Source organism: Crinia signifera, chromosome 2, assembly GCF_055691185.1.
Source record: "Crinia signifera chromosome 2, ASM5569118v1, whole genome shotgun sequence".
NCBI lineage: Eukaryota > Metazoa > Chordata > Amphibia > Anura > Myobatrachidae > Crinia > Crinia signifera.
This window is the reverse complement of record NC_139218.1, coordinates 168,824,767-168,846,634: the sequence shown is the minus strand read 5'-3', so window position 1 is coordinate 168,846,634 and position 21,868 is coordinate 168,824,767. Positions and strand designations below refer to the sequence as shown.

General features: G+C 42.2%; 1 protein-coding gene across 5 annotated transcripts in view; it reads left to right on the top strand.

Moving 5' to 3' along the window:
• LOC146060207 (choline/ethanolaminephosphotransferase 1-like) overlaps positions 1-15,816 on the top strand; it is a 552,072-nt gene extending 536,256 nt beyond the window's left edge. For all 5 annotated transcript variants that reach the window (XR_014470393.1, XM_083173192.1, XM_083173191.1 and 2 more), the window contains one exon: positions 14,198-15,816. Coding sequence is in view for 4 of the 5 variants with exons in the window: in XM_083173192.1 (XP_083029318.1) it covers positions 14,198-14,317 (120 nt within the window). In the remaining variant the exon portion in view is untranslated. The remainder of the gene's footprint in view (positions 1-14,197) is intronic.
• The last annotated feature ends 6,052 nt before the right edge of the window (positions 15,817-21,868 follow it).

Here is a 21,868-nt window from a genome sequence, read left to right as displayed (position 1 = left end):
CAGTATTAACTATTGCTGCCTGTACACTCGGGACGCTCCCTTTCCCTGAGAAGGATCCACTAGCTGCAGGCACCTAGGAGAGGTGACCCACAGAGGACAACTACCGGCCGCTTTCCTCCTTCCGTGAACGGAGCAACCAACAGACCTGGCAAGTGTCACTGACTGCTGCTTAAACGGGGTGAGACAAAACCTAGAAACCCTGTCTTAAATTACTGCATACTAACTGCTATTTATGTGGAGTCCGGCCATAATCCATCTTAAATGCGTGTTTTCCATACATGCTAAATGACTGTTGACCCTACATCATACCAATGTACAAACAATAACTGTTCTTTGGAACAATATCCGGATAACAGCATTTCTGCTAGACGCTTACTTATTAACCGGCTTTTAACCATTTGTGTGGCTTACTAAACAGCGGAGCACCCCAAGCATTCGTCCAGCCCTAGTTATATTAAGAACTACCTATCCTTAGGTTCTGTACCCACAGTATATAATTCCCCTTTTTTATTTATTTTTAATCAATCTATTTAATACAGATTTATTGTATCTATTTCTATTTTTACTGTGTTCATTTATTTATCTTTCACATTTTTTGTTTTTCTTATGTACTGTAATTTGTGTATTACTTGATGCCCTTTTAATATATAGAAAAATTTATACTGTATAAGCAGTGTGTCCGTGTCATTCATTCTCTGCACGTTGGTCATTTGGACGGAGTATATTCTTTAAATTTATACATATATTCAGCAGCGCAAAACACACCATCCCCCTTTTTTTTCCTCTTCCTGTCCCTTTTGCTCAATCTGGCACATACACAGTGCTGGATGCTGGAGTGGAAAACTGTGCAGGAAGCTGTGTAATCAGAGGTGCTGGGCTGGAGTTTGTGACTGCCTGAAGAGCCATCCACACTGGTTCCTAGTGCCCACCTGCTTCTGTCAATGAGTAATGCCTTCTCTCTACCCCATCTCTCCTATAGCAGTCCGTGGGGTAGATTTATTATTCGGCGATCAGGGGAATCTGCGCTATCCCCGTGCGTTATAGCAGGGGATAGTGCTTCCCCTGATCTATCACACCCGCCGAGCGTTTACTCTAACGCCGGCGGTGTGGGGCAGGAGGCATAGCGCAGGGGCGAGGTGATATTTTGCACTGCGCCCCTGCCTCCTGCCAGATTTATGAACGGTCAGCATCGCTGACCGTTCCGCCGCCTGCAGCTGTCGACTTCGCCAGCTGCAGGCGGCGATGCCCTATATCTAACAGCAGGGACAGCACTGTCCCTGCTGCTGGCGCTGAGCTGCGCTGGGATCTCACGAGTCTAGCGAGATCCCGCGCATGCGCAGTCAGCCGGCCGGGGGGGAAGGAGACGGCGCATCAGTATTAACTGATGCGCTGTCTCCAGGAGGGACATCGCCGGAGGGGGGAGTTAGCGCTCCCCCACTCCGGCGGCAAGATCTTAATAGATCTTGTCGGTGTCCCCTCCTGCTTCGCCTCGCTAATGAGGCGAAGCAGGAACTGTTATAGCGGCGACAGGCGCCGCTATAATAAATCTACCCCCGTGTTCCTTCCCAGGCATTTTCTCTTACCTATGCTGCTGCTGCGGAGATCAGACAGAGCATGTCTAGGCATTGCTGCTGGCTCCTTCCTGTCTAGGACAGCAGGCTCAGAGGGCAATGTGCTGGGTTAGAGAGGGGGTAGTAGTGTAATAGCTTACATTGTGCATGGGGATTGCAGTGTGCACACCCAGCTGTACCGCTGCCCCGACTCCCCGCACCGGCCATGGAGAGGTCCAAGAACTTCCAGATTGTCGTGCTGCTATCCATAGACTTTTGCTGCTGCCCCCCCCCCCCCCCCAGGTCCAGATGTCACCGTTGGCTCTGGTCACCTCGCTGTCCTCCTCCCTGTCAGCCTCCGGGAGCCTGGCCTCCAGGGGCGGATCCAGGATAAAATGACAGGGTGGGCACCATGATTAAAGAGGGTTTGGGTAGGGGAGGGGCGATGTTAGTGGTGCCAGTGTACATGCTAAGAGAGCGGCAGAGAGAGGGTGGGTATGGGATTAAAATAGGCCCTGGCATTTAAAGTATGCAGGCCCACCATGCCGACAAAAGTGAAGGATGTAGTTCTGCGCGCGCTGAAGTCGTGCTCCTGAAAAGGGGGTGTGACCACTCAACAGAGGGCGTGTTGTTGAGTGTAGTGTACAACACCATATACAACTTCTACACATTATGCAACAAAATACTAGACCCCATTATACTTGCCCCTTGCACATGATGCAAAATGGAATGAGCCAAAATTACCTTAATGCCACATTGATTGTGTCAAAATAAACATAATGCCAAATGGATTGTGTCAAAATTCACAAAATGCCACATGGATTGTGTCAAAATTCACATAATGCCACATGGATTGAGACAAATTCATAAAATGCCATACGGATTGAACCAAAATTCACATAATGCCACACGGATTGAGCCAAAATTCACATAATGCCAAACGGATTGAGCCAAAATTCACATAATGCCACACGGATTGAGCCAAAATTCACATAATGCCACACGGATTGAGCCAAAATTCACATAATGCCACACGGATTGAGCCAAAATTCACATAATGCCAAATGGATTGTGTCAAAATTCACAAAATGCCACATGGATTGTGTCAAAATTCACATAATGCCACACGGATTGAGACAAATTCATAAAATGCCATACGGATTGAACCAAAATTCACATAATGCCACACGGATTGAGCCAAAATTCACATAATACCACACGGATAGAGCCAAAATTCACATAATGCCACACGGATTGAGCCAAAATTCACATAATGCCACACGGATTGAGCCAAAATTCACATAATGCCACACGGATCGAGCCAAAATTCACATAATGCCACAGGGATTGAGCCAAAATTCACATAATGCCACACGGATTGAGCCAGAATTCACATAATGCCACACAGATTAAGCCAAAATTCACAATACGCTTTATAAACAGGGACATTGTCCACCAATGGCGCACATTAAACATTTACACCATAATGTCCATTAAAAGTTAAGTTGCACGCCATTATGTCCATTATGTATTATGCCAAACACCATAATGCCTATTAAAAATATTGCTACATAAGTGCTGCTTATCTACATGCTCATTGCCAAGGGTTCCATGCTCATTGCCAGAAGTTCCATGCTCGTTGCCATGTGGGATTACATGCTCATTGCCAAGGGGAAATACATGCTCGTGGTAAATGGGGGACTGCCGCCGCCAGGCAGAAGTGATAGCCACTGACAGTGGCAGAGCCTGGCTGTATTCAGAGCACTGCAGGTGCCGGCTATTTGAATAATACCCCTTTCACACCAGAAAATGCATTCCCAGGTTGGCCCCTTTTACACCAGCCTAGTCCCTGAATTTTCTGGTGTGATGGGGAGAAAAAAACACCCCTCCCCCCCTTTAACCAGTTATCTCATTTAACCGGCTATATCTTCGGAACAAACTGACCCATTTACATGAGACAAGTATATTGAAGAACTTTTGAGTGGGCTTTGAATGATTTTGGTCCTGTGAAACTGGAACGTTTGGTTCCAGAGTAATCTGCCCTCAAAGAACATGAACAGCCATGAAAGTACATTTCAAAAATAAAAAAATTGGTTTACACGCAATATCTCTGGAACAGATTGATCAATATGGACCAGCCTGGTATCATATTGAAGGCCCAGTGATTTAAAAATGAATGAGATCAAGCACAAGCTTCTGTGATGCCAGCGCGGGAACTGGCAGCTGTCGGAAATGGGTGGGGGTCAGAATTGACAGGTCCCATATTATCCTATGGGGGAAAAACGTTACAGCTTTGCCAGGCGATATCTCCGGTTCCCGGGGAGCTAGAGACACGGGGCTTGGTTAGTTGGAAAGCCCTGGTCCTCAGCTACAAACTGATGGGCTTACACCCGCAGGCGGCTTTCTTTGGGCACTGTACTGTACTGTGCTGTACTGCACACAGACCTCCACACATTGACAGCTCAGTCACTGAGTATATGCTGAGTATGAATGAGCCACCAGCGCAACCCACTCACTGTCCCCCCAGTACCTCAATGCTGGCCAGGTGAAAGTTTACGGAGAGGTTCTGGCCACACAGACTGCTTCACAGTCGGCCATCTTTGTACACCTATTAGAAGCCTCTCTGTTTACACCCAATAGAGGGGTTTAGGGACACTAGGTGTCCAAAGAGGGTGCCTAGAAAGGAGTGGGATTGCTTTAGCTGCAGTTTTGGGAATTTGGGTGTCAAGCCCAAATAATATAAAAGGGTACTTATGTATTATCCGGCGCCCCCATGTTAAATGCACCCCATTTTTTGATACCCCTACTATCCAACTACGCATGGAGTTGATTTTATATAGTGTGGCGAGCGCGGCGAGCGGACGCGGTCTCATAAGAAAAACGGGAGCCCAGATATTACATAAGTACCTATAAAAGTACAGAAACAAGGAGGGTGAAACCGCGCTGTCTAAAAACATGCAACAGGTTTAAAAAGACAATTTTAATAAAAGAATATAAATAAAAAGTATCAAGTAAATTCATTAAATTATTCCATTATGGAAATGTGGGGATGCAGTTAAGATCCCGGCGGTCGGGATCCTGGTGTTCAGAATCCCGACGCCGGAATCCCGACACATTCTCCCTCCGTGGGTGTCCACGACACCCATGGAGGGAGAATAAATTAGTGTGCCGAGCGTAGCGAGGCACCGGGCCTGCTGCGTAGCGAGCGCAGCGAGCCTGCAAGGGGGGGCGATCCCCGCCCCCCTTGTCGGGATTTCGGCAGTCGGGATTTCAGCATCGGGATTCTGAACGCCGGGATCCCGACCGCCGGGATTCAGTACTGAATCCGAAATGTTGGTACCAGAAAATAAAAAAATAGTGCATGAATAGTCACCCAAAGTTCAGGATGGTGTCCTGTGTCCGTTCCTATAGTGCTTCCTTAATGGAAAATCCCAATATTTGGAGGCCGATTTGAAAGGACTTTTTTAGGAGAGATTGCAGTCTCCAACCCAAGGAGCGCCTGTTGGTTAGGGGCTCTACCTGGTTCGCTTGATATTTGTATGTCCTGTTGGCCACGGCTGCTGGGGTTTTTCAGGAAGCTGGTCCGGTCTCAAGAGATGGGGACAATATTGGAGTCCAGAAGATGGGTGTCTTGGCTCTGTTCCACCAACACTTTTCGCTTTACAGCTTTTTCAAGGTGATATCTGGGGTACCATGTGTCAGTGTTTTATACCCAGAGTAATGGGGTAGAAAATTAACACCTGTTGCATGTCAATTCTAAAAATATGTTCATTTCATATATCAGGACCCGTTTCCGGACTTCTGGTTGCATCATTTCCGGTTTTGTGAACACCCCCTGCTGGGGGCCACCGCGCAGGCGCAACAAGTTGAAAAGCCCTATTTTTATAATGGGGCATGTTTTACTAAATAATAAAAACCTGTAACTATCTGGAAAACCTTAAGGTTTGCCAAAAGGCACTACACTGGGACAAAATCTATCTAATAAAACAAACCCCAAGTCTTAATTCTTCCTCTACCCTGAGTTATGCCTTCCCAAAAATCCCCTCATAGACTCTAATGAAAAACGATGTCAATAAGCCATTTCTGAAGTGTTAGAAAAAAACTGACAGTTGGAAGTTTAGATTGCTCCTTGCTAATTTTTTATTATATTGCCTGGAAATTTGGCAAGCATCGGTTGACGATTCTATGCATCCGTGCAAAATTTCAGCTCAGTAAGTCCAGTCACTTTTGGGGTGTAGCCCCTCAAACACCATGCCCCCATCTCAAAAGTTCCCTATGGGAAAAGTGGCCTTATAATATAGTGTCCGTTTGTGTCTCCTAAACACTGCCTTCTGTTGGTAGCAAATTAAACTACATCTCTTTCTCTATCACACATACACAAACACAATCACAATCACTAGCTTTCAAAGCATTAGCTTCGAGCGGACTTACTATATGTTCATACTTTACCAGAGGGGTGTATCCCTTTGTATTTCTGTATATACTGTATTACTATTATACCAGATACATTAGGAGGATTATTCCAGGCATATAAAATTTACCTCTTGCAAGTTAAAAATTCTGTATAAAGTAAGGGGGGGTACACACCAGAACGATTAGGGCTCAATTCTATCAATCTGGATCCAATTCCGACCGATTGGATGCAGATTGTATGTAGATTGGGCATGTTTAGATCCGATTCCGATGCACGTCCCCGCTGTCGTTTAGTCGTTTTACAGATCCTATCTGCTGCAAGTAGGATCTGTAAAAGATCCATTCAACTGGATACAGACTCAGATCGGATTGGATGCAGATCGTTAACAGATTGTTAGCAAACATCACACAATCTGATTGTGCAAACATCACACAATCTGCTAACGATCTACTAACAATCAGGATCGTTCTGGTGTGTACCAGGCCTAAGAATTATCTCTCAGGTAAACCAAGTCACACATAGAAAGCTTCTTACAATATCAGTTTCAGGTACTATCTTACATATTCAAATTTACATAACACACACCATCCAAAAGGGGATATGGTCATTAGGTCTACAGTAACTAGGTCAACTAGCATTGGGTCGACACCGCTATGTCGACATGCAGCAAGGTCAACATGGGCTAGGTCGACAGTCAAAATATTGACATGGGGTTTTTCACTGTTTTTTGAGCCGACATGTGCCGACAGGTGGTATTTCATGTCCAAAAATCTACTGGGGCGTGGTGGGAGAATAAAATAGTGTGCCGAGTGTATCGAGGCACCATGCCCGAAGCATTGTGAGCCATGCGGTGCACTTCAAACTGTGTCCATGTCGACATTCGGGTAAAAAAAAACAGTGAAAACCCTTTGACTGTCGACCTAGTCCATGTCGACCTAACGCTTGTGTCAAGCTAACGCTTATGTCGACCTAATGTCATGTCGACCTAGACACATGTCGACCTAGACACATGTCGACCTAGACCCATGTTGACCTTGACCCATGTCGACCTTGACCCGTTTAGACCTTGCTGCAAGTCTACCTAGTGGTGTCGACCCAATGCTTGTCGACCTAGTTATAGTCAACTAAACAATCCCAACCCCCGAAAGGTATGAATGTTTGTTTTAAAGGAATTTAAGAATGTACTGCATGGATGGAATGGATTAGTATTTCACAGGTCTCAGATTAGGTTCAAGTACTGTATCTTTCTGAGTAAAATCGTATTCATAATAATATATCAATTCTTCCACATTTCTCTGACATTAACAGGTAACCTGTATAGCTATTCTTGCTTGTGTGTATGTATGTGTGTATATACACTACCGTTCGAAAGTTTGGTGTCATCCAGACAATTTTGTGTTTTACATGAAAACTGACTTTTATTTATCAAATGAGTTGCAAAAGGAATTGAACATTATAGTCAAGACATTGGCAAGGTTAGAAATTATGATTTTTATTTAAAATAATAATTTTGTTCTTAAAACTTTGCTTTAGTCAAAGAATGCTCCTTATTTCAGCAATTACATCAATGCTGACCTTTGGCATTCTAGCTGTTAATTTGTTGAGGTAATCTGAAGAAATTTCACCCCATGCTTCCTGAAGCACCTCCAACAAGTGGGATTGGCTTAATGGGCACTTCGTGCGTACCATACTCTCAAGCTGCTACCACAACAGCTCTATAGGGTAGAGATCTGGTGACTGCTCTGGCCACTCCATTACAGACAGAATACAAGCTGCCTGCTTCTTCCCTGAATAGTTATTGCATAATTTGTAGGTGTGCTTTGGGTCATTGTCCTGTTGTAGGAGGAAATTGTCTCCAATCAAGCGCTTTCTACATGGTATGGCATTGCAAAATTGAGTGAGTACCCTTCCTTATTCAAAATCAATTTAACCTTGTACACATCTCCCACTTTACCAGCATTTTCTCCGTAATCGCGATTATCTGTATTAAGCTTGTTGGCTTTAAAACGAATAAGGTCAGCCTTGTATTTTTCGACCTGCTGGCCAAGCGTATTCTGTTGAAGGTCCACCCACCTTCGACAGAAGTCAGGGTTCAGACGGCCGATCGTAGGCGCGTTGCGAATTCTGAAGCCCCTCGGTATGCGTTTCTCTCTGTGGTAGTCAGAGAGTGTTACACCGTGTAGGAGGTAATCGGCTTTGCGTTTCTTTAGACAGAGTAATTGTTCAAATAAGGACTCAGCTGTTTCTGCTGTCTCTGTGGCAGAGAGCTTCTCTGTAAAGAGGATCCGGTACTTGTTTCCTAGCACGGCGCCCACGATATTCGGTCGTATGGCATACTATGCATTGTATCGCATCACATGCCATATACCCGCATGCGATTTTAAATTGTATAACCACCCTAATGGTTTTTTCAATGTTAAATGGCCCCCCTATACGATTTTTAATTGTATAAGCACCCTAATGGGTACTTACAATGTTAAATGCACCCCCACTATCAACGTCAACACGAAGCGTGGCGAGCACAGCGAGCCCCAGAGGGGCGGCAGTACACGTCCTCCGACCTTTTCATACCCCCACTATCCACATCGGCGTGGAGTTGATTTTATATAGTGTGGTGAGCGCAGCGAGCCACCGAGCCCGAAGCGTGGCGAGTTCATGCGCATTACTTTACATGTATTCCGCGTCTCCCGCGTGGTGCTCGCTTCGCTCGCCACACTTCGGGCTCGGTGGCTCGCTGCGCTCGCCACACTATCTAGATTCAACTTCACCCCGACATGGATGGTGGGGGTATGAAAAGGTCAGAGGACGCGTACCGCCGCCCCTCGCTATGCTCGCCACGCTTCGGGTTGCCGTTGATAGTGGGGGTGGCGTGGGGGTGCTTTTAACATTGTAAGCACCCATTACGGTGCTTATACAATAAATAATCTTATAGGGGGTCCATTTAACATTGAAAACACCCATTAGGGTGCTTATACAATTTTAAATCGTATACCATTGTATATGGCATACAATGCGATGGTATACGATTTAAAATTGTATAACATTGGCTGCCATCGCGTAACATCGCATTGCATACCATTTTATGGCTTATGGTATAGGATGCGATGGGCGCCGTGCTAGGAAACAAGTACTGAGGATCCTCTCTGCGTCTTGTTGAGAAAGGGTCAGGGTTTCTCCTTGTGGCAGTGTGAGATTCCTGAACCCTTATATATATATATATATATATATATATATATATATATATATATATATATATATATATATATATATATATATATATATATATATATATATATATATATATATATTACAGCCCCGGTAATCTGGGGGAGGGTGAGCGGCACTCGCTGGTCTTAAGTAATAAGAAAAATCACCAACAGCAGGGAAATAAAAAACCTTTGTCAAAATCACCGAAATGCAATACAGCACATACCTTATACCTTCACCAAGTGTCAGCTGCCCCCCTCCATCTTCCGGGACCCTCTTACGTCGCCAGCCGGAGACGTGACATCACACCAACCTCGATCAGTGGGACATCATTGCCGGATATCCGGAGGCCGGGTTGCCGAAGCAACCACTATAAACAAGACATAATACATAAGTGAATATAACAACAAGTAATGCACATACACGAACATGAAAAATAAAAAAACAGACATAAATACATGGGATACACCAGCGCTGAGCATATAAGCAAGGGGAAGCGCATAATAAACCACATGTATAGATCTATCATAGCGATGCGCAAAAAAATATAAACTGTGCGATCTGACTATGAAGTACAAGTCAATGGCACCTATCCTCAAGGGGGGATGCCAAGCAAATCAGAAAAACATATGAGGACACGGCTGGCGAACACAGCGCCATGTAGCAGCACATCCAATAAGGGGGGATGTTCAACTAGATGACTGACAAAAAGCATGGTTTTACACACAGGGGAATTGACTAATAGTTGAATAGCCCTGCGTGGTAAACACAGTAGATAATTGAATATTGAATACATTGGGTTTGCCCCCCTTATATATCTCAGGGTCCCTTCCTGTGGGGCTACCGGTCTCTGTACTACTACAATTAGCCTGTAGCCCCTCCCCTTGAATATCTCCCCAATAGGCCCTCAGCATATCAGGCATACACGCTCCCATTTCCCAGTGCCACTTACCTACACATGCTCATTTCAAGGAATTTCAAGCTCAATGCCACGGGAGACTTATACCCCTTTTACACCAAAAATCCCAGATCCGACCCGGCATTTGGAAGAAGGATCCAAGCCAGGTCGGATCCGGGATTTACTCCGTTTACACTGCAGTGTCCAACCACAGTGTAGATGGAGGCGGCGCTTGGAGATGAAATAATCCGGGAGGTGAATGGATGCCGCACACCGGCATCCATTCACCTCCTCCGCTGCTGTCTGCTGAATATAGCAGACAGCAGCGCAGGCTGTCTGTGCCCCCCTGTCCAACCTGCGGACGCTGCGGTCCGCAGGTTGGACTTCCCCCATTGATGTAAATGGGAGCCGGGTCGGATGACCCAGTGTACCCATTTACACCGCCCTCTACCCAGGTCATAGCCATGTTCTACCCAGGTCAGGACCTGGGGAAACGGTCGTTTGGTCGACTGAACTAAGTCGACAGACACTAGGTCGACGTGGAACAAGGTCGACATGGTTATAGGTCAACATGAGGAAGGTCGACAGGTCATAAGGTCGACATGGGGATTTTCACTGTTTTTTGAGCCGACATGTGCCGACAGGCGGTATTTCATGCCCTACAATCCATTAGGGTGTGGAGTGAGATTATAATAGTGTGGTGAGCGAAGTGAGCCACTGTGCCCGAAGCATTGCGAGCGTCCGATTCTCACTTCCAACTGTGTCCATGTTGACTGTGTTGACATTCGGGTAAAAAAACAGTGAAAACCCCATGTCGACCTTATGACCTGTCGACCTTCCTCATGTCATCCTAACGTCCATGTTGACCTTTTCCCATGTCGACCTTTCTGCATGTCGACTTAATGACTGTCTGACCAAAGATTGTCTGACAAACAATCCAGTTGCCAGGACCTGGGTAGAAGTCCCGTGTAAAGGGACACGGTGTGTCCCATTTACACTGCCGCTGACCGGGGTCTGACCCGCCGAAGACCCGGGGTTTTGCGGCGGTGTAAAAGGGGTATTAATTTGCTCGTTGCCAATGGAGACTAAATTTGCTTTATGCCAAGGGGGATTAAATTTGCTCATTGCCAAGGGGGACTAAATTTGCTCATTGCCAAGCCCCCCCCCCCCCAAATGAAAGTTAAAAGTACTACACAGCCCAGCAAACACAGATCTAATATAAAAAAAAACATGTGCACTGCCTAACCAAAGTCTGTGTGTCTGTTCATACTTCTACACACCTTTCTGTGATACTGTACTAGTAGAAGATGGTCAAGCCTCTGCTGAGTCTGCTGTTGACCTCCTTCGCGAACGACCCATCTCTATTACCCTGCACAGAAACAAAATAACTCACACAAATCTAACTCTCTCTGCACATTTTACATCTGCCCCCTGCAGTGCACATGGTTTTGTCCATTTAAGAAGGATTTTGTCAGAAAGAGTGAACTAGAATAAGGCCCCAAATCACATTCAGGTAGACCAACAAAAATTTCAGCCACAACTGTAAGGAAAATTGTTTGGGATGCAAAGAATAATCCACAAACTTCAGCTGAAATACAGAACTATCTGAAAAAAATTGGTGTGGTTGTTTAAAAATGCACAAGAAGGAGGCATTTGAAGAAAAATGGGCTGCAAGGTCGAGTCGCCAGAAGAAGTAACCATTAATACGCAAATGCCAAAAAGCATCCCGCTTACAATATTCCAAACAGCACAGAAACAAGCCTCAAAACAAAGTAAATTGGAGCGACGAGACCAAAATTAAACTTTTTGGCCACAACCATAAACATTACATTTGGAGAGGAGTCAACAGGGCCTATGATGAAAGGATTGCTGATGTATTGGGGATGTGTGAGCTACAAAGGCACTGGAAAGTTGGTCAAAATTATTGGCAAGATGAATACAACATGTTATCAGAAAATACTGGATGTACTTGAATGTTCAAACATAACAATGATCCAAAACACAAGGCCAAGTCGACCTGTCATTGGCTATAGCACAATAAAGTGAAGGTTCTGGAGATGGCCATCTCAGTCTCCTGACCTCAATATCATTTAGCCACTCTGGGGAGATCTCAAACGTGCAGTTCATGCAAGACAGCCCAAGAATTTACAGGAACAGGAGGCTTTACCATCTCAGAAAATGAAGAGCCTCATCCACAACTACCACAAAAGACTTCAAGCTGTCATTGATGTTAAAGGGGGCAATACATGGTATTAAGAACTGGGGCATGTAAACTTTTGATAAGGGTAATTTGGGTAGTTGTCATTATGATTTAAAAAGAGTAAACACAGTTGTTTGACAATAAATGGCTTCACCCAACCACTAATCATGAGTGGAAGAAAAGTTTGTGAGTAATCATTCATATTCTCTGGCAAATAGCCAGAAAATCACAAATTCTGCTAGGGTATGTAAACTTATGTGAACAACTGTATATATATTTATGGTATATAGGTGTGCAAGGGCCCTATGTATAGTCCACAATTGTAGATAAGGCGAGTGTCCATTCCAAGAAATATCCCTTTTTTTCAAATACCCCTTTCACACCCGGGTTGAACTCAGGAAATTTACCTGGCGCGGGAACCTTACAAACCAGCGCTAGTCGTGGGTTGTTCCGGGCCCAACCTGGGACTTTAGGCTGGTGTGAAAGGGTTATTATTAATGGATGATGAATAACTCCACTTGATGGCAACAGGATACCTTGGTCATGTTCATGAGAGGTGGCATTCCTGCCAGGATTAAATTTGGGCCAGTCAAGGTAGGAAATCCCTTTGGGTCAGTTGTAACAAATAAGATGTCTTGCACCCTTCCAAATTAAGAAAGAGGGACTGGTTCAGTCACTAATTCTGTTTTTTTCTTTTTTGGGTGACCTTGGGCACTGTAGCAACACCATAAACAGCTTGCTTTTACGTGGGAATGACTCCCCACTTCTTTGCTGCTGCTTGATGAAACAGGTGTAGTGCCCCTACAATAACTTGTTATCATCTTCTAAATTGAAATGAAAGATTAATAACATTATAAATGCTGGAAGGCATTAAAATATGGTTGATAAAGGCTTCTAAAACATGGTTATTTTTTTTTTTTTTCAATAAAACCTTAATACAAATAAATGGTTTAAATCCCCAGTAAAAAAAATACCTTTTTCTAACTCTTTAAAAGTTGCAGTCAATTGATTACGTGCCCTGGGAAGATGAAAGTTCCTGTCTGTGAGTTGGAGTTCATTGGAAATGGGGATAGTGCAGGGGAAAAGCTAGAGGGTAGAGGACCTTGCCCGTGCTTACCAACATGTGATTTAACTGGGAGGTAAACTTGAAAGAAGAGGGAAGGCAGTTGGGCTTGAATGAACAGGTACAATTTCAGAGTTCATTTGTTCAGTTCTCCCAGACTTAACAAAGCTACAAACGGGCACTGAAAACTCATTTATTCATCAAAGTGTACCCTTCCACTGCATAACTTAGTTCTGAGGCTTGTCCTTCGACACCTGCCACACGCCTTGACCATCTCTGCCTGCTTACATCCTGCTATCAAACAACCTCCCACCTGCTTGAACCTCATGTAATCTGTCTGTCTCCTCTTCCTACTAGACCGTAAGCTCTTCAGGCACAGCCCTCTTCCCCCCTGTTGTCAAAGCCCTCTTCTGTTCACATTTCACTCACAGCTCTCCCGTACTCAAACATTCAGCGACCATCTTTGGCAACATACTCATCTCCATCTTTGCCCACCTGCCCCTAGTGGCACATTGACCTAGTCCTCACTATTAACATTTAAGCTGTAATGTGTATTGAATTGTAGCATTCATTTTACCTGTACTTTTTTTTTTTTTTTGTTATTTATTTACTGTAATGTTAAGTTTTGTCTCCCTGTACTTTTCCTTTGTATGGCGCTGCAAAACACTTGTGGCAGCTTATAAAAAATAAAATTATAATAATAATTATAAAGATAGAGGAGGAAATATATAAGCCTGCCACTTGCAACCTTCATGAAGATTCCAGTGAGTGTGCCTGATATTTTCAAATGGAAAGAATTTTAAAGGTAAATAAACCATAGCACACCACTAATGCAATCATTCTTTTCTTTTCTTTTTTTCCACAGGTATTGTCACTATTTGATCTGATCCGTTACAGTGTTAGCATCTGCAATCAAATAGCTTCTCATCTTCACATTGAAGTTTTCAGAATAAAGAAATGTGCCACACTTTCAAACCACCACTAAGTGACCTAGACACCAGCATAAAGAAATGCATGTTTCATAACAAAAAAAGAGATTGCAAAATCCAAAATAAATATTTTAGTGTGTTCAGAATACTCTTTACAATAACGCATCAAGTCCTGATTTTGTCTAAGTGTGGAATAATATTTTAACTTCAACAAATTGGCATATAATAGTTTTGAAAGAAGTCAAGCATTGAAGAAATATGTAATTTGTATTAATTTTGGGAAACTTTGAAACTTTATTCAGTATTTTAAGACAGCTTCAAAAATCTCATCCTGTATAACAATAAATTAGTCCTCATTGAGGTTATTTTACGAGCATTGTGCATATTTACAAAATTTGCACTAAACCACTACCGTCTGTTATTAATTCACTATTATCCACTTAGTGCAAATTAAGCATTTAAAGCAGATTTCCCCTAAAACCAATACTAGTACATTAGCCATGTTCATTAAAAATTATCATAGCCTCACTTATAGAGTATAACTGCAGTCTTCTCACATATTAGCAAAGCCATATTGTCCTACACCCCAGCCATTTTAATTGACTGCCTTTTTCAGCTTTCATAATTATAAACATGTTTTCATGGAATGTAAAGCTGATTTTGGCACTGAACTTTATAGATTATATAAATTCTACCAGTTGCTCCATATTAAACCTTTTTTTATAGTTCTAGTGTACACTATCCTTTTAACATAACATTTTCTCCCAGCTCCTCTCTGAGAAGAAATGCTCTTACCTGAAGATAGGCATTAGATTATACCTTGAGCATATAGACATGGAGAATTCAACTGAGCTTCTTTAGTAAAGCTCAACTAAATAACACTGGGTAGAGTTTAATACATGAATTAGTTGAAATGCCAAAGCTAATATGAACATTATACATGGCAATCCAGTTTCTGGTAAGGAGTTCATCAGTATTTTCTCCACAAGCATGTGTTGGGATATAAAATTAAGTGGACATCCTTCTAGGGAAAACATAACAATGGTAGAATTGTATGACATTAAAAAGAAACTGATCTGTTTTAATTATGTTCTTGTTCATGTTCTTATGTAAGTTAAACAACGCTTAACTTACTTTTGAGCAGGATCATCATTGTGAGATTAGTATCCTGAATTTGAGTCCTACTGTGGGAAACATTGGCTCATTGTGGGAGGAAATGTAATGACTGCTCTTGTTATCTTTAAATAGAGTATGCAATCCAAAAAAATCTTTCCATGGCTCCAGATGTACATTAGAGGGTGCCATAATATAATTTTTTAATGCAGCACTTTTGAACCCATTTTTTTTTTTTTTTAGAGGGAACAGTTTTGTTTCATCGTGTATACAATTTCTGGAATAAAGATGCCTGTACATTTCCAACTCATGAATTATTAGGTGTTTTGTTTCTCTTTTGTCACTTGTCTTACACAGGTTGTTCCTCTTTTACATGGTGTATGACTACCACAACAATTAACTAAAAGCTTGTTACATATTTATTATAAATGTGATGAAACCACCTTTGGCATTTTCAATTGTTATTCTGCACATCCTTCCCTACTTACAGTCTAAACTCCAAATTAGACAAATCATAAGGTACATTATTGACAGAAACCAGTTTACCAGTATCTCAAAGAATAATCCAAGTGTTCTGAATAAATAATTCTAAGCTGTTTTCAATATTTAAAAAAATGATAACAGTTTAAATAAAAAAGTGTTCTGTAATGTATTTAGGTGAAGTTATGTACAGTATAGGACAAATGTTCAAGATGTATATAGCAATAGGAAAGAATGTACACATATGTCCTCATACATCCTTGTTACAGTCACACCAAACAGCACAGGTCATGTGAGAATCTTCTAGTGTTAGGTACCTTTTATTTATTTTTTGCTCTTTACTTCTTATAACCCTTTTACACCGCCGCAAAACCCCGGGTCTCCGGTGGGTCAGTGGCGGTGTAAATGGGACATGGCGTGTCCCTTTACACAGGAGTTCTACCCAGGTCCTGATCTGGGCAGAACACGGCTAGGACCTGGGTAGAGGGTGGTCTAAATGGGTACGCCGGGTCATCCAACCCGACTCCCATTTACATCAATGGGGGATGTGCAACCTGCAGACAGCAGTGGCGGTAGTGGAGGAGGTGAATGGATGCCTGTGTGCGGCATCCATTCACCTCCCGGACGACGGCTGGGGGGGTGCATGGTGGCTGGGGGCAGCCCAGCAGCTTACCTTGGTGCTGGGCTGCCCCCAGGACGGCGATCAGTGGTCCCGGCGGGGATCACCGCGGTCCCGGCTCTTGGAGATGACATAATCTCCAAGCGCCGCCTCCGTCTACACTGCAGGTGGGCACCGTAGTGTAAACGGTGTAAATCCTAGATCCGACCCGGCTTGGATCCTTCTTCCAAATGCAAGGTCGGATCCGGGATTTTTGGTGTAAAAGGGGTATTCGTCACAGTGCAGTGCAACTATGTTGCATGAAGAGACTACTAATTAATTACATATATGACATTTGTATGTCTACAATATCATGTAAAGTGTCATACAAAATAAAAATATGAACACTCTCCTCATGTCGTGGTTGCATTGTGTTGTGACCAAGATACAAGTTTCATGGGATCTGACAGCTCACTCACGCCAGGCATCTCAGGCTGCATGGCAAATTGAAGCTAGATGTATGAAGATACATCTGTATAAACAAATGAATGTGATCAAATAGATTAAAACTGACACAATAATCACAAAAATACATGTCTGCTGGAATATTAAGTAAGGTGTGAGTTACTTGTTTGTATGCTATTAAATTACAGGACATTATTCCTAGGTTACCATTTAAAACAATCTTGAGAGATGGTTCAGCATTGTAGCCTACTCAGGTATGGGTTGAATTGCCGACAGTGAATAGGTCAACAGTCGACCACTATGCCATACAGTAGGTCGACATACAATAGTTCAAAACAGACAAAGGGTGTCATGCAAAGTTTAAAAAAAAATGTTATCTGTAGACATTCATCTACATGGACACTGTATAATTGTGCCGCTGCTATCAGCACACTATTCTATACACCCTCCATGTCCACTGGGATGTTAAAGTATGAATTATTATATCATTGGCTACCCTCACATTACCCTTATCTTGATTTGTACTATGTCCATAATGAATGTGTTCCTCCTATCTTGTTGCAATGTTTATGTTCATCACTGTCACATACTTTTAATTGACTTACTCTGCTTAAACTCATACTTATCATTGTATCATTATACCTCCAGTTGTTCTCCCATGGCCCGCACCATTTAAATTTATTTAAATTTTTATTTATTTATTGCTGTCCATATCTCCCTGTACACAGCTCTCTTCATCCCTCTTGGTTCTACTACATAATTTATATTGTATCTTATTTGCACATGGTTCTCATGGTTTCCATGGTGATTGTATACAGCGGTGGGTCACGCCCCCATGAGCTTCTGAGAGTGCAAGAGGTGTCCTGCTCATTTGTACTGCTATAGATGTAAGTATCTCTATCTTGTTTTCTTACTATATGGTCTTGAAACATTGACTCACACCCTGCGTGGTTTTTATTACTTGATTACTTTTACACTGATGATGAAACATTGACTCACACCCTGCGTGGTTTTTATTACTTGATTACTTTTACACTGATGATGAAATCTTAGGAGTACCAATTTGCCATCCGAATACACCCTGCGCATATATATATATAGCGTTTTGGAAGGTGGCACTCAGCCAAGAAAACAAGCGCAGGCCCAATGTGATGCCAACGTTTCAATGCTGTTTATTGCATTTTTGTCAGGGTGCTGATACAAAAACATACAGAACACAGCTCACCTAAATACATGTCCGCATCCTCTCCTGTCTAGACCGGGTGCACTGAATAATGACGTCATCCGCCCACACCGGAGGAGGACCCGGAGTGTACCTAGATAACCATGTGATAAAACAGACAAATAAAATATTGGCCCTTCATCACTGGAGATTCATCCCTGAATATGCTCAAAGATCATACAATGATGAATGCTTACACAAGAGGGAGAAATTTAAAGTCATTTTTGGTTAAATATGATGTTGCCCCCTTGCTTGAACCAATACCATCTAGAACATTTCTGGGCATCCCACGTGTTGGGTGCTTTAAATGCACAGGTTTTGTCACCTGCAGCCACATGGTTGCAGGTGACAAGTTTTACCATCCATATTCTGGCAAATGTTTTCAAATAAGACAAAGGGTTACTTGTAGTACAAAGTACGTTGTGTACCTCATAAGCTGCCCATGTGGCCGACATTATGTCAGAAAAACTGAACAAGGTTTTAAAGAGAGCTGCGGTGCATCGGCATACCATCAAAGTGGAGCTGCTTTCTGGCCACATCGACCATCCTGTGGCCAGACATTTCACCCAAGCCAGGCACAATCTGGCAACTCTGCGATATCGGATCATTGAGCATATCCCATAAACAAATTAAAGTCTCTGTCTTTTACAAGCTGAAAGTTGATGGATCTTTAGACTAGATACATGGTCACCCCGTGGTCTAAACGAACTTGCTTTATTTTATTATTCTTCTATCATTATAATGCTGTCTGAATGTTTTATATTTATGACTATATATATTGTTATTTAAAGATATCATTGCCTATTGAAATTGCTGTTCTATGGAGGGGTTAACATACTATAATCTTTGTGGCTAGGTTACCAAATGCTCTGTTTTTATTTGTCTGTTTTATCACATGGTTATCTAGGTGCACTCCGGGTCCTCCTCCCGTGTGGGCAGATGATGCCATTGTTCGGCGCACCCGGTCCGGATGGGAGAGGACACGGACATGTATGGAGGGTGTTTAGGTGAGTTGTGTTCTGTATGTTTTTGTATCAGCACCCTGATGAAAATGCAATAAACAGCATTGAAATGTTAGCATCACACTGGGCCTGCGCTTGTTTTCTTGGCTGAGTGCCACCATCCAAAAAGCTATGTATACCGACCATTGGAGCCTTGATTAGGGAGGCACCGCCTGTTATACATTGACAATCTTTGCACCATGTGGAGTGCCGCTGGAACATATATATATATATATATATATATATATATATATATATATATATATATATATATATATATATGTGTGGTGGGCAACGATTAAAATTTTTAATTGCGATTAATCTCAGGAAATTTTTGCGATTAATTGCAAAAAATTCAATAACGTATTCAAAAGTAGTGTATTGCGCACTTTTATTAAGAACTGCTATAGGAACAACAGTGCAATAACATTTGCTTTGCCAACACTTAGTAGAATGTGCTTTTTCACAGCAGTATTTACTTATACTGTAGCATTTAAAAGAATAAAATACTTCTAATATTTCCTCCCAACATGACCCATGCCTGGAGGGACAAACTACTCTACTCCTGGACTTTCCTCTTAATTTATGATTGCCATTACCTGTTTTGAACAGGTTAGATCTAAGACAGGTGCTTCACCACAGATGATGGTAATCATAAATTAAGAGGAAAGCCCAGGAAAAGAGCATTCTGTCCCAACAGGAGAGTGTCATGTTGGGAGGTATGCTTTAACATCAACAATAACATGTAATATTTCTTTAGCATTAATGTAAAATATAAATAAAATAATAATTTGTAAAATTGAAAATAAAACCAAAGAAGGGAAAGAAGTAGAGAAAACTATCTGGCAAATGAAATGGGAACAGGAGCTAAGTTTCTCCCTAGACCTGAAGCAGTGGGATCAACTATTTGGAATGGTGCACCAAATGTCAAAAGCTGCTATCCACACAGAAAGATATTTTAAATTATTCTATCATGCATATTATACACCAGTTAAGATACATAAAATATTCAAGGAACAAACAGATGTGTGTTGGAGGTGCTCTATGGAAAGAGGAGACCTCATACACATCTTTTGGTCCTGTAAGAAATTAGAAGGATTTTGGAGAGATATCGAGAATTTTATATGTGAGGTGGCGGGGATAAGGTTCCAGTTAAATGCTCCAGTGGCCCTCTTACATGTAGGAGTTCTCGATCTTGATCCACCAAAGAGGTACCTGATAAATCAAATCCTAAGCACTACTATAACAGCTATAGCTCAGTTATGGAAACAAGATCAGCCTCCGTCCTTGCAGATGGTTATAAACAAAATAAAGTTTAATTTTAAGATGGAAACCCTAAATAGACCAGGAAACTCCAAGATACGTAAACTGTGGAAGGAATGGGAGAACTTCCAGATAATAATATAATATTAAAGAAATACAGATAAAACAGACAGAGAGTAAGAGAAACTAGACACTAGGAATACTAAGAAGGTCCACTTAACTCTCGCCTCCTCCTCCTTTTCCCCTTCTCCTCTCTTTTTCCCTATAATATAGAGATAAAGCTAGAGATATGCATAGAATTGATTATACTCATCAAGTAAACTTGATCTGACTGTCGAAAAGTGTAAGTCTTGTATGTATGTATGTACTGTCTTGTCTAAAATGTATATAAGGGAGAATATATCCCTATTGTATGTAATGATGTTTTGAAAACTGAAATAAAAAAAAAAAAAAAAGAAAATAAAACCAAAGGTATTTGCTAGCTTTTTAGAGAAATGTTACCTCCAGAGTCCACGATCATAACGTAGCAGTATAAACAGTGGATGGGGCATATTTATTAAGCCTGGAGAAGATGATAAAGCATACCTTCCAACATGCCCCTCTCCAGGAGAAACAGAATGCTCTATTCCTGGACTTTCCTCTTAATTAATGATTGCCATCATCTGTTGTGGAACACCTAACTTATCCATTATTAACCTGTTTAAAACAGGTGATGGCAATCATAAAATAAGAGGGAAGTCCAGAAACATAGCATTCTATCCCTCCTGGAATGGGTCATGTTGGGAGGTATGGATAAAGAAGTGATAAGTGTAAGGTGATAACGCACCGGTCAATAATTATGGATTTGACAGGAGCTGACTGGTGCCTTATTACCCTGCACTTATCACTGCTTTATAACTTCTTTATCCCTTCTTCAGACTTAGTACATCTTCTCCTATGTACAGTAGCAAGTGTCCCTGTTAGAATGAAGTGGTCAAGCACACCAAAAAAGAATACACGGTACTTATGTATTATCTGGGCTCCCATGTTAAATGCACCCCATTTTTTCATACCCCTACTATCCAACTACGCATGGAGTTGATTTTATATAGTGTGGCGAGCGCAGCGAGCCACCGTGCCCGAAGCGTGGCGAGCGCAGCGAGCCCCGCGAGGGGACGCGGTCTCATAAGAAAAACGGGAGCCCAGATATTACATAAGTACCGAATACACAGATGGGATTTACTGTCCATTCCTCCAACTAGGGTACATACCTAAAAGATATCTGTCAAATCTGTCTGTTGGGAACAAAAATCTTGTAATGTATGAGAGCAAATAATAATCAACAATCAACTATTTTCTCCCAAACATTGGAAAACAGACAAAAATAATTGTTTGGAGAAATTTGTTATATCAATACATCGGATGTAATGAATGATGAATGACCATTGTCTGTTTTCCAGTGTTTGGGAGGAAAAGGTTGATTGTT